General features: G+C 40.6%; 1 protein-coding gene across 1 annotated transcript in view; it reads left to right on the top strand.

The window, feature by feature from the left end:
- WDFY1 (WD repeat and FYVE domain containing 1) overlaps positions 1 to 13,151 on the top strand; it is a 69,979-nt gene that overhangs the window by 30,286 nt on the left and 26,542 nt on the right. Inside the window, exons 3-4 of the mRNA XM_017850276.1 lie at positions 2,648 to 2,721; positions 8,823 to 8,877. Of these exons, the coding sequence (XP_017705765.1) occupies positions 2,648 to 2,721; positions 8,823 to 8,877 (129 nt within the window). The remainder of the gene's footprint in view (positions 1 to 2,647; positions 2,722 to 8,822; positions 8,878 to 13,151) is intronic.

The raw sequence follows: 13,151 nt of genomic DNA, 5'->3' as shown, positions 1-13,151 counted from the left end.
GCAGTCCAATTATGTTCTTTCTATAACATTACCTCACATAAAAAAATAACGTTCAGACTCTGCTTTAGCTGAAGAAAAATGGTAACTCTTGGCTTCTATCTTTACTGTGTATTTCGTGCCTTTTTTTTGGTAATATAGTTTTATGAAACCATCACAACAGCTATGCAAGGCAGATAATATTTTTACCATTTTGTGAACAAGCAAGCTGAGGTTAGAAGGGTTAAGTTGATTTCTTGTCATTGGAATTCCAATCCATGTTCATCTATGACTCCAAACCTATGCTTCCCACCACAGTGATGGGTAGGTCCACAAACTTTTTAGGCAAAGGGCCAGACAGTAAACATTTGGACTACGTGGGCCAATCACTGTGGCACTTACTCAAGTCTGCCTTCTTAGCATGCAAGCAGTCATAAATAAGACATAAATATGGCATGTGAGCAATCATAAGTTATACATAAATGTAGCATGCAAGCAATCATAAATGAAAGGGTCTGACTGTGTTCCAAAGGAAAAAAAAAAAACTATTAACAAAATATGCAGTCAGCTGAATTTGGCCCTGTGGTGTGATCCAAAGTTTTAAACATTTGATTTTGGACTGCAGTGATGGCTTTTTAAAAGTTCGTTGACTTGGCTGGGCACGGTGTCTCAGGCCTGTAATCCCAGCATTTTGGGAAGCCGAGGCAGGCTGATCATTTGAGATCGGGAGTTCGAGACTGGCCTGGCCAACATGGTGAAACCCCGTCTCTACTAAAAATACAAGAATTAGCCTGGTGTGGTGGTGGGTGCCTATAATCCCAGCTACTCGGGAGGCGGAGACACGAGAATCGCTTGAACCCAGGAGGCGGAGGTTGCAGTGAGCTGAGCTTGCACCACTGCACTACAGCCTTGGTGACAGAGCGAGACACCATCTCAAAAAAAAAAAAAAAAAAAGCTAACTGATTTGAAAGATGATTCCTGTTTTGCTTTATATCCAACCCCTCCCCTTCTATATTACATTTATATTGCTTATCTCCATTAGAAACCTCCTTTCCAGGGAGAGAGCCAGGATATCACTATATAATACAAAACAAACTAAGGAAACCCTTTTTTTCTTTTTCAAATGTTGTAATTGTCTAGCTTCATAAAATTACCCAGCACTTTGTAATTTTTACACAAAAGAGGGATTTTACATATTTATGTTGTTTGTTATAGGGTTGGGCATTAAAAAAATTGAAAAGAAGCTTAAAACTAATGCATTTAGTGCCATCTAGAAAGCAAGCAAAAATGATGACAGTGAATCTCTGAACGCATCAAAGCATGATTTGATTTGTCAAAGATAAGTGTATGCATGGTTGTTAAAGAGCATTTTGATAGTATAAAGATATGTATATTTATCTTTGTGGTCATAATTCTTAAATTTGATCGTTCTTTTCATCTCAAACATCAGTATGGTGGATAAGGAGTATACAGGCTCATAGTCAATTCTAATTGTTTTGTGCACAATTTCAGTATGTACCTTTCAGAGTCAACTACACCGTTCTTGGATGCAACTGAAACAGTCTCTATGGTCTGATCATGCAGTTAGCTATGTTTTCGCTTTGGGGTACAATCCAGTATTGTAGTTTACTTCCTTTGGTGAGGATATCGGCCTACGAGAGAGAGAGAACTTTAAACTATATTCAAATGATGACTTCATTTAAAAGAAGTTTTTTTCTTTTATCTTTTTTTTTTTTTTTAGATGGAGTCTCACTATGTTGCCCAGACTGGTCTCAACTCCTGGCCTCAAGCAATCCTCCTTCCTTGGCCTCCCAAAGTGCTGAGATTATAGGCATGAGCCACCATACCTACTCATCTTTTACAAGAAGTTCTCTTCCAAAGTAAATTCAAATTTGTTTTGTTTTGTTTTTCCCTAGCATGCATTTCCTTGTTTTGGTTCTTCCATTGCTAACTAAAATTCCTTAGGCTGAAACAAACCCAAATACATATTTTTTCAAATGTTCCAATTTATAAATCACTTTAATTCTAATTTTTGGTAAAAGGAGACAATTTAGAATTTCTCCTTTCTGAAACTCGTTCTCTAGCCTGTGATTTCTGGAAGCGGGTAGGTAGAACATGGAAAGAGTGTTTACATGAGGAGAGGCAGCTGTTCTCCCAGTCACATAAGACTGCTATGGACAAGGAAACCTGTCTGCACCTCACAACTCACATATGCCATATATCTGCACCTCACATATGCTCACATATGCCATAGAATAGGAATTCTGGTGCTGGGAACACATCTTTGCACAGATTCTAGCTACTCTTTGACATTTGATGGGAAGGGTGGCAGGGGCAGGATGACCTCCTGAGTGTTTGGGCAGCAGATCACACACTGCAAGCCCTGGTCCCCAAGGCTTGCCAGACTACAGGTAGGACTTTCAGTCAGATGAAACTTCATGCTGGCTCGCTTCACCCAGCATTATAGAAATAACAGAAGATTTGTGAAAATAAGGTTTTAAACTAAGGCAACAGAGAGAACTTTAATAACATTTCCAATTTACGTAATTTTTAGAAAACATTTTTGCTCTCTCTCTGTGAACCTAAATTATATAGTTCTTAATCAGTCACTTTGAGGAATGACTTAAAGTGCTTAGCTTTGCTGGTAATGTGCTCTTTGTCTTTCTGGCAGCTCCTTGCTCTGCTATGGCTTACCATCATGACAGCAGACGGATATTTGTGGGCCAGGATAATGGAGCCGTAATGGTAGGTAGCTTTTAGAATGTATTTACTATATTCTTTATATTATATTCTTTATATTGACCTCCCATGTCCCTTATTGGCCAGTTAACTTTGGATTAACAATGAACGCTTGATTGTTTGGCATGAAGAATGTTTAATTTAGGCCAGGCACGGTGGTTCACATCTGTAATCCCAACACTTTAGGAGGCTGAGGCGGACAGATCACTTGAGCCCAGAAGTTTGAGACCAGCCTGGGTAGCATAGTGAGACCTCATCTCTACGAAAAATCAAAAAAATTAGTTGGTAGTGGTGCATGCCTGTGGTCCCAGCTACTTGGGAGACTGAGGTGGGAGAATGCCTTGAACCCAGGAGGTCAAGGCTGCAGCTAGCTGAGATTGCACCACTGCACTTTCGGCTGGGCAACAGAGGGAAACCATGTCTCAAAAAAAAAAAAAGTTTAATTCAGTATAGATATTAGGTCAAAATGGATTAAGTTGTTACTTAATTTTAAACTAGTTCCTTGGAACTCAGAATGCTGTCGTAATTGATAGCTGGGTGCTCGGACTGACCCACAGATCATAGCCTTCATAGAGCGAATATGTCACCTACAGTAATCCCTATCCCTCAGCCGTGATGGTGGAGAGCCTCTGTGTGTGTGTGTGTGTGTGTGTGTGTGTGTGTGTGTGGCCATTCAGCCAGCAACTCACAGAACTCTTTAAGGCAATACTACTCAAACTGTCTTTGGCAAAGGACCTGATATTTAAGTTTCTAGTCTATTATAGATTGGCATTTTTGTGGGTCGAATTGTATGCATATATTTATTTTTTCTTAATTGAAACATAACTTATATAACATAATTATATTTACCATTTTAAAGTATATAATTCTGTGGTCTTATAATATATTCATAAGATTGTGCAATCATTACCATTCTCTAATTCCAAAATATTTTCATCACCCCTCCCTGCAAAAAAATCCCATATCCATTAGCAGTCACTCTCCATTGCCCCTTCCCCCAGCTCCTGGAAATCACTAATTTACTGAATCCAAGGATTTGCTTATTTTAGACACTTTAGATAAATAGACTCATACAACATGTGTGGCCTTTTATGTTTGTCTTTCACTTAGCATGATGTTTTCAAGGTTCACACCTGTTTGAATTAATTCATTCTTTTGGCTGTGGAATAGTATTCCATACTGCACTTGGTTTATCCCTTTATTAGTTGATAGACATTTGGTTGTTTTCACTTTTTGGCTATTATCAATAACGTTACTATGAAAATTCAGGTACATATTTTTTGTACATATTCCGGCTCTCCAAATCCTTGCTAACACTTGTCATTTTCTGCTTGTTTTGTTTTGTTTTTGTTGTGGTCATCCTGGTGGATGTGAAATGGTACTAGATTGTGGTTTTGATTCACCTTTTCCTAATCACTAGTAATGATGAGGATCTTCTTAGGTACTTGTGGTCATTTATATCTTCTTTGGAGTAATATCTATTTAAGTCCTTTGTCCATTTTTAATAGAGTATTTTTTAATTGTTGAGTTGTAAGAGTTTTTTCTGTATGTTAGATACTAGACCCTTATCAGATATATGTTCTGCAAATATCTTCTCCTAAGAGCTGCCTTTTTACTTTTTTATTTTTAAAGTTTAGTGAAGTCCAATTTATGTATTTATTTTTTTTGGCTACTTAAGCTTTAGATACCATATCTCAGAAGCCATTGCCTAATCCAAGGTCATTTATACCTATAAAGATAAGTATAAATCAAGATTTACACCTGTATTTTCTTCTGAGAGTTTTATAGTTTAGCTTTACATTTAGATCTTTGATTTACTGTAAGTTAATTCTTATATGTGGTATCACAGAGGGGTTCCACATTTATTCTTTTGTATGTGGACATCCAGTCATCCCAGCACCAATTGTTGAAAAGACTATTTTTTTCCCATTTAATTTTCTTGGCATCTTTGTCACAGAGCCAGCCGGCAGAGAGCCAGGGAAGTTTCCAGAAGTCAGTGTCCAGAAGACCCAAGTGGGAAGGATCTCTGTGCATCAGAGGACTCAGAGGAGGTTATAGTGGCTTGCTGGTGTGGGGTGATAGAGAGGCACCCTAGGAAGATTGGAGAAGTGGGCAGAGGCCACCAGGTCATGCAGGGTGTTGTAGGTCTGGGTAAAGCTTTAAATTTTAATGTAATTGCAGTGAGAAGCTGTTAAAGTGTTTTCAGCAGATGAATAGCATGATATAATTTACATTTCCAAAGATCCCTCTAGCTGCTGGGTGGAAAACGGATTGAGGGGCGGCCAGAGTGGCAATGGGATAATCGGGCTGTTTTAGCGGTCTGGGTGAAAGGACAGTGGCCATGAAGAAGGACAAGTGGATGGACTTGAGATAAGTCTTGGAGACATCTGAGACAAGTTGACTGTGTAGAGGAGAGGAAGAGAAGTCGGGTGGCAGCCAGGTATTTGGCTTGATCAGTTGGGTAAGAAGTAGTATTGTTTGCTGAGAAAGGTAAGGCTGGGCTGGGGAGGCAGTTGGAGGGAGGGGGACAGTGAGAGCCAGCCTTGTTTGAGATACCAGTGAGCTTCTGACTGGCCATGTGAAGTTGGCACAGGATAAACAAAACGAGCCCCGGAGAGGTCTGGGCAGAGGACATCATCATCAGGTCATTTTTCAAGCCACAAGAACGACTGAGTAGCTGGGGAGGGAATGAAAGAAGTTGGGGCCCAGACCTGAGGCCTAAATAATGACAGTGTTTTGGAGTGGAGTTGAAGGGGAGGCCAGCCAGGGAGGAGGGGAAGTGATGATCCTTCAGAGTGACTTTAAGGGGCCCAGACCACCTTATGTAAGCTGAATTTCCTGACCTTGCATAGTCATGCCAGTCATTGAGGGGACTTACGAAAATACAGATTCCCCAGCTCTTTACCAGACCCGGAGCTTCAAAATCACTAGAGAGGGACCTGGGGATCTGTATAATAAGTAGCAAGTCCTCTAGGTGAACCCAAGGATCAAGTGCTTTAGGGAAACTACATGGTTTCGCTAAAACCATTGAGGAGCAGGAGCAGGTTTCTGGTTTTTGTCAGCTCAGAAATGTGTAGCAGGCTTTGAAGGGACAAGGCTGAAAGTACAGGTGCCAGTTAGGAGGCTGCCTCCGGATCCCAGTGTGAGATCATGAAACACCGGGGTAGGGAGGGAGAAGAAGCGGTGACCTCAAGAACTGTCTGGGAAGCAGGGCTGGGTGTTTGAATAAAGGTGCGTGTTGAAATAGAGCCTCTTTAAGATGACTTTCAGGTTTCTAGCCAGGAGTTAGCTGCTTCAGAGACAGAAAAGATGCTGATCTTTTTGGGGAAAGATGTTGAGTTAAGTTTTGAGAACTGAACTTGGGTGTGTGTGCCTGAACCTCAGGGTTTGGTCTGGGCAGGGGTTGGGAGTTCCCTGAATGTTGATGTCAGTGGAAACTACAACGGTGGCTGCCGTAAACTAGAAAGAGCTGGTAGATTGAGAAAAGCAGAGGGCCAAGGTCACATTCCTAGGGAAATGTCAGTATTTAAAGAAAAGCCAGAGGGCTGGGAGCCTAAAGGAGAGACAGGAAGAATAGGCAAGGAGGGAGGAGAGCCAGCCAGGACAGTGCAGCCACGGAAGCCGGAGGGCAGTGAGTTTCAGGGAGGAGGTGAGTAAAGGTATCAAGGGCAGGAGGGAGAGGATGAAATTAGGCCTGGGCAGTGCCCTTGGGATGGCACTTAGAAGGCAGCTGCTGATAACAAGAAGAGCCTTTCCATGCAGTGGGGTAGCCCTGGTGAGCCATGGACTGAAGTGTGACTCGAAGATGAGGGAGCCAGAGAGCCTGAGGGTAACCAGGGTGGGCCGGTCATTAGAGAAGCTTTTGGCTGAGAAGGGGACAACGAAAGTAGAAGTATAGTTATGAGAGTTTCTTTTTTTTTCACTGAAAGAAGCAGCCTTGGACCAGGTGTGGTGGCTCATGCCGATAATCTCAGCACTTTGGGAGGCTGAGGCAGGAGGATTGAGCCCAGGAGTTGGAGACCAGCCTGGGCAATATAGTGAGACCTCATTTCTACAAAAATTAAAAAAATTAGCTTATTGTGGTGGCATACCCATGTAGCTCCACTACTCAGGAGGCTGAGGTGGGAGGATCACTTGAGCCTGGGAAGTGGAGGTTGCAGTGAGCAGAGATTGCACCACTGCACTCCAGCCTGAATGGCAGAACAAGACCCTGTCTCAAAAGAAGGAAAAAAAAAAAAAAAAAAGGAAAAGCAGCAGCAGCCTTGAGGTAAGGGTCAAGAAGAAAGATCTAGTAGAAGGGACAGGCTCCCTGCCCATGCAGTTCACACAGCAGCAGGCGGCAGGCGAGGGTGCTGGAAATGCATGACACACTAGTGAATGCCAAAGCTCTCCATTTTAGCCTTCAGTAAATTCTATGGGAATATCATGATGATGTGCATGCACATATATAACGAGAAGCCACTAAGTACAAGCTTCACATAGTGCAGTAGTGCAGTGTTGGTGCATTTATCTCCCTAGGGACCCTTTTTGTGGCCTTCAGTTCAAGGGGAGACTGTCATTAGGATGGCACATAAGAACTGTTACAGTTGTTCAATGGAAAGGGGCAAGGCAAATCTAATTTAACATTAGTCAGCAGTTGATCAATTGCTCTTCCACTGAATACAGATGAATATACTGTGCTGATACATTTTTTTCTACTTTGCGAAAACAAGATGGAGAACAAGAAATCTGTATTCTTTTGTATGCTTTTTTTCCCCCTCACTCTGGTCTGTCAACAATTCATAATATCTATGTCAATTTAGCATTGATCAATAATAGTATTCTTGGCTGGGCGCAGTGGCTCATGTCTATAATCCCAGCACTTTGGAAGGCCAAGGTGGGTGGATCACTTGAGACCACGAGTTCAAGACCAGGATGGCCAGCATGGTGAAACCCTGTCTGTACTAAAAATACAAAAAAAATTAGCCAGGTGTGGTGGCACGCACCTTTAGTCCCAGTTACTCAGGACTCTGAGGCACAAGAATCGCTTGAACCCAGGAGGTGGAGGTTACAGTGAGCTGAGATTGCATCACTGTACTCCAGCCTGGGTGACAGAGTGAGACTCTGTCTCAAAATAATAATAATATAATAATAATAATGGTAGTACTAGTAATTAGTGATTTTTCTTTAGAGTTTTATTTTTATAGTTTTATGTTGAGGTTGATTTTTTTTTCAAACATATGTACTTTAAATTTCTTTTCCAAGTTATAAAGGATTACATCTATAGAAAATTTGGGGCCAGGTGCAGTGGCTCACGCCTGTAATCCCAGCACTTTGGGAGCCCGAGGTGAGTGGATCACCTGAGGTCAGGAGTTTGAGACCATCCTGGCCAACATGGTGAAACCCCATCTTTACTAAAAATATAAAAATTAGCTGGGCGTAGTTGTGCACTCCTGTAATCCCAGCTACTCGGGAGCCTGAGGCAGGAGAATCGCTTGAACCTGGGAAGCAGACGTTGCAGTGAGCCGAGGAAGCAACAAGAACGAAACTCTGTCTGTAAATAAATAAATAAATAAATAAATAAAATTTGGGAAACACGGGAGTATAAAAAGAAACCAAAAACCACCCACAATCTCAACACTTCTTTTTTGTTGTTGTTGTGTGTGTTTGTATATTAAATAGGTGTCCTTTCCCCCACTAAATTGCTGAGCTACCCAGCGCCCTGTTTTTACTTTGCTGAGAGCTCTGTTAGTGAGGGGTCTTTGCAGTTTTGCTTTAATATGCAGTGTCTTGAGGGGATTTTTGTGTTCCTAAGAGAATACAGTTTTGTAGTAGGAGGGAGAAGGAATACGGAGTGCTGATTTGGGCAGGAAGAAGTGGACACAAATCCCATGCTGGTCAGCAGCACTTACTTTTATTCAATTAGGTCTGTTCTCCCAAAGCAATGTTGGCCTGAGGACAGGTCTGATGAAAGAAGCAATTCATATCATTCCTAAATAACTCATCGTAAGTCCCAGGTCTTGTGAGAATCATTTTTGGATTTTACTTCAGTTTTGAAAGTTAATTTTCTGTTGTTTTATAAAACCATAACTCCTTTAAAAATTTTTATGTTGTGCATTTGCTTTTAGGAATTTCACGTGTCTGAAGATTTTAATAAAATGAACTTTATCAAGACCTACCCAGGTAATTATAATACATATTATCTTGCGTACACATACATGTAGACATACACAAAACTAGAACATCATTTCTTATGGTGAAAATTAGATTTTCACATTAACTTGTTAGTTTTGTTACCCCCACAATGCGAGAGACTGTTGTCTTTTAGTGATATTTCAGCTTTTTCTTGCTCATTAGCATTTAAAATTTTGTATATCAGGCACATTATCAGATTTAATTAACCATTCTTTTATTATTGGATATGTGTACTGCTTCCATTTTTTTGATAACACACACTACTCTTCATACATGTATGTGTGTGCATATAACTGTGTGTGTACAATTTTTTGATATGTATATACACATGTGTGTGTGTGCATGTGTATTCTTGAATAAGTGTATACACATATGTGGGGGGGTATTCTTGACTGTTACTCTGACTCTAATCCTATAATCCTTAAATAGAGACGAGGTCTCAGTATGTTGCCCAGGATGGTCTCAAACTCCTGAGTTGAAGTGACCCTCCCACCTCAGTCTCCCAAAGTACTAGAATTCAGGTGTGAGCCACCACACCTGGCCAAATCTGTAATTCTGATTATTTAAGACAAATCCCTAAGTGCTGAGTGAGGAATTTTTTTTTTTTTAAGACAAATTCCTACAAAGTGGAATAACCAGGTCAGACATTAAAAAGTTTTTTAAATGCCCTAGATTTACTTTGCAAACTGCTTCACAGCAATAGTGCAAGTTTTTACAGTCCTGCGAATGGCGACTGAGAATACGTGTTCATGACGTCTTCACAATACTGCTGCCTTATAATTTCTTTTTCCTGTTTAATAGTCAAGAAAGTTCTCAATTTGAAAATGATTTAAGCTTTATTTAATGTTGACCACTTGTCATATTTTCTGAATGTCTGTTTATGATTTTGTGCGTATTCCCAGGGAGGTGTGGTGTTTTCTAACTGATTTGTAAGCACCTTTCACTACAAAGCTATCAATACTTTGTGGCATCTGTGACATATACCTTTTTTTCAGTTTTTACTTTATTTAGTAAATTTCAGTATTTTAAAACTTAACAAAAGCAAGATCCCAATGACAACTTCAGATTGAAGTTGTAAAACTAAAGCATTTTGATGAAGTTGTGGATTCCCATCAGACCAATTAGCTGATTTCCAGAAACTTCAGCAGAAGACATAACATGTAGCCTCATTTTATTCACTGTATACTTCTAAAATTTTATATTTAATCCTTGTGGATAAAGGTAAGAATTGGAGTGTAGGCGTTTTACATGCGTGTTCATCTTGGTGAAATGTGGTCTAATGATAGGACACTTGATTAAGAAGGCCAAATTGCTTTTGCCTATGTATTGTTTCACCTGTTCCAAATTTAAAATGGAGAAAAGCGTCCAAGTACAGCAGCTCACCCCTGTAATCCCAGCACTTTGGGAGGCCGAGGCAGGTGCATCACTTGAGGTCAGGAGTTTGAGGCCAGCCTGGCCAACGAGGTGAAACCCTGTCCCTACTAAAAATAACAAAAATTAGCCGGGCGTGATAGCACATGCCTGTAGTCCCAGCCACTCAGGAGACTGAGGCAGGAGAACTGCTTGAACCCGGGAAGTGGAGGTTGCAGGGAACCGAGATAGCACCACTGCACTCCAGCCCGGGCAACAGAGCGAGACTCTGTCTCAAAAATAAATAAATAAAATAGGAGAACAGTGATGCAGCAATGCCCATATATGTGCCCTTGGAGTATGTTGGTCAGGGAAACTGTTTTGTGACAACAAATGATAACACTTTCTAATCTTGCATTGAGTAATGTACTACTGGCATCATGGTGTTATTGTAACACCAGAAATAACTTTGAATTCTCAGCTATCATGCACGGGTTTATCTTTAAAATAATCAAGCATCTGTAAGTTCCTTTACGAGGTATATACCTACGAGTTTGGAGACCTTTAAATGCCTGATTTGGAGACCCTTAAATGTCTGGTCAGTGTTTTTGTCAAAAGGCAAATTCCTTAATAAATTATTTCACCTGGCCAGTTGTGGTAGCTCCCACCTGTAATCTTAGCACTTTGAGAAGCCAAGGAGTTTGAGACCAGCCTGGGCAACATAGACTGTACCTCTGTAAAAAATTAGCCAGCCATGGTGGCGCACACTGTAGTCCCAGCTACTTGGGAGGCTGAGGTGGGAGGATCATTTGAGCCCAGGAGTTAGAGATTACAGTGAGCCATCATCAGACCACTGCACTCTAGCCTGGGCAACAGAATGAGACCCTGCCCCTCTTTTAAAAAAAAAAAAAAAAAAAAGAATGTGTGTGTGTGTGTATTTTTCATCTGTCATTAAGGATGAAATTATTTCATATTCACATCTCATGTTATTTTTATCTATATTTTGGTTGTCAAAGTTTTTTTTTTTTTTTTTAGAAAGAGCCTCACTCTGTTGCCCACACTGGAGTGCAGTGGTGCGATCTCAGCTCACTGCAACCTCCGCCTCCAGGGTTCAGCCGATTCTCCTGCCTCAACCTCCCTAGTAGCTGGGATTGTAGGTGCGAGCCACCATGGCCAGCTAATGTTTTGTATTTTTAGTAGAGACGGGGTTTCACCATGTTGGCCAGGCTGGCCTTGAACTCCTGGCCTCAAGTGATCCACTCGCCTCGGCCTCCCAGAATGCTGGAATTATAGGCAGGAGCCACCATGCCCCGCCAGTTGTCATAGTTCTTTATGGGCTATAAGGCGGCATAGGTTTCTTTTGCAGTGGTTCTTGGACCTTTATATTTCATTGACTAATAACATTTTAGAAAACTTTTGGAGGACTAATATAGGGATTGCTGTACTTTTATTTTGCCAAGTGAGAGTTTAAAACTAAAATGAAGCAAAATAAGCATGACTATATCTCACCATACTTTCACAAAAGAAAGGACGTCTAAAAAACACAAAACAACAGAAAGGATGTAATCTTAGAAATAGGATAGTTCTTCCCAGGAAAAAATAGTTGACTATTCACTACAGCATCTTTACCACAAACTAGTTTAAACCCTATGACTATTTGGCCCGAGTTTAACAACTACAGGTTTAGTGGAAAAAGTGTTTTGAGTCAGACAGACCAAATTAATCTATCACTTATTAGACTTTGGGCATATATTGATATTGATATTTAATTTATATTTATAAATATTTAATAAATACTTAATATTTGCTTCTCAGTTTTCTTATCTGAAAATCAGTATAATAATACATACCCTGTAAGTATTTATGCAAATTAAATATTAAAGCAGAAAAAGCATTAGGCTCCACATCAGACGCTGAGACAGATCTTCCGAGACATGGCCTACTCAAATTTAATATTTTTTTCAGTTTTAAATTTTTTATTTCTTAATTAGAGACAGAGTCTCACTGTCTTACCCAGACTGGAGTGCAATGGTGCAAACATAGCTCGATGTAACCTCCAACTCCTGGGCTCCAGAGATCTCCCACCTCAGCCTGCTGAGTAGCTATGACTACAGGCAAGTGCCACCATGCCCAGCTGGTTTTAAAAAATTTTTTTGTAGAGATGGGGTCTTGCTTTGTTGCCCAGGCTGGTCTCCAACTCCTGGCCTCAAACAGTCCTCCTGCCTCGGCCTCCCAAAGCACTGGGATTATAGGTGTTGAGCCACTGTGCCCAGCTGAATTTAAGATTAATAGCTATCATAGCATCCTTTACGTTTCAGAATCCTTCATGAGTACGTCATTGTTCAATGTAACCTTTTAGCGGTGGATGAATCTGACTTTCACGTAGACTTTTGGGGAGAGTCCCTCAGTTCTTCCTAAGCAGTCTGTACAGCTGAGAGCGAGGTCAGCAGTCTCTCTGTCTGGCCTTTGACTTCATTCATCAGATTGGACGCTTATTAAACATCTACTGCATGCAAAGTTCTGTACCAGATGAAGTAGAAGGCGGGTTACACTGCCCCAGTGTGGCTTATAATTGACCTGGAAATATTTCCAGAGTTAGGTAACAGACAGAAAACCTTCCTCATTCTCAGCTGTTATTTTGGAACAGAGAACTTCACAAAAGCTTTGTCTTTATGAATAATAAAATGTTACACACTGATAAAAAGTATTCCAGAAACAAAACACATAACACCACTTTTAATTTTAGAAAACTGCCATTGCTCTTATTTAGAATGCCAGTGTTTTCGGAAGGTTCAAAACACTGAAGTTACAGATGATTAAAAAAACATTGCCCTGTTACAACTGCTGCTTTCCACATAGTCCTCGTTCGTAAAGTTTTTTAGAGCAAAGTAAAAATGTTCTCTTGAGCATAG

Source organism: Rhinopithecus bieti, unplaced genomic scaffold (assembly GCF_001698545.2).
Source record: "Rhinopithecus bieti isolate Rb0 unplaced genomic scaffold, ASM169854v2 scaffold_33374, whole genome shotgun sequence".
Lineage (NCBI taxonomy): Eukaryota > Metazoa > Chordata > Mammalia > Primates > Cercopithecidae > Rhinopithecus > Rhinopithecus bieti.
The sequence above is the reverse complement of the archived record's forward strand: the minus strand, read 5'-3'. Positions and strand labels throughout refer to the sequence as shown.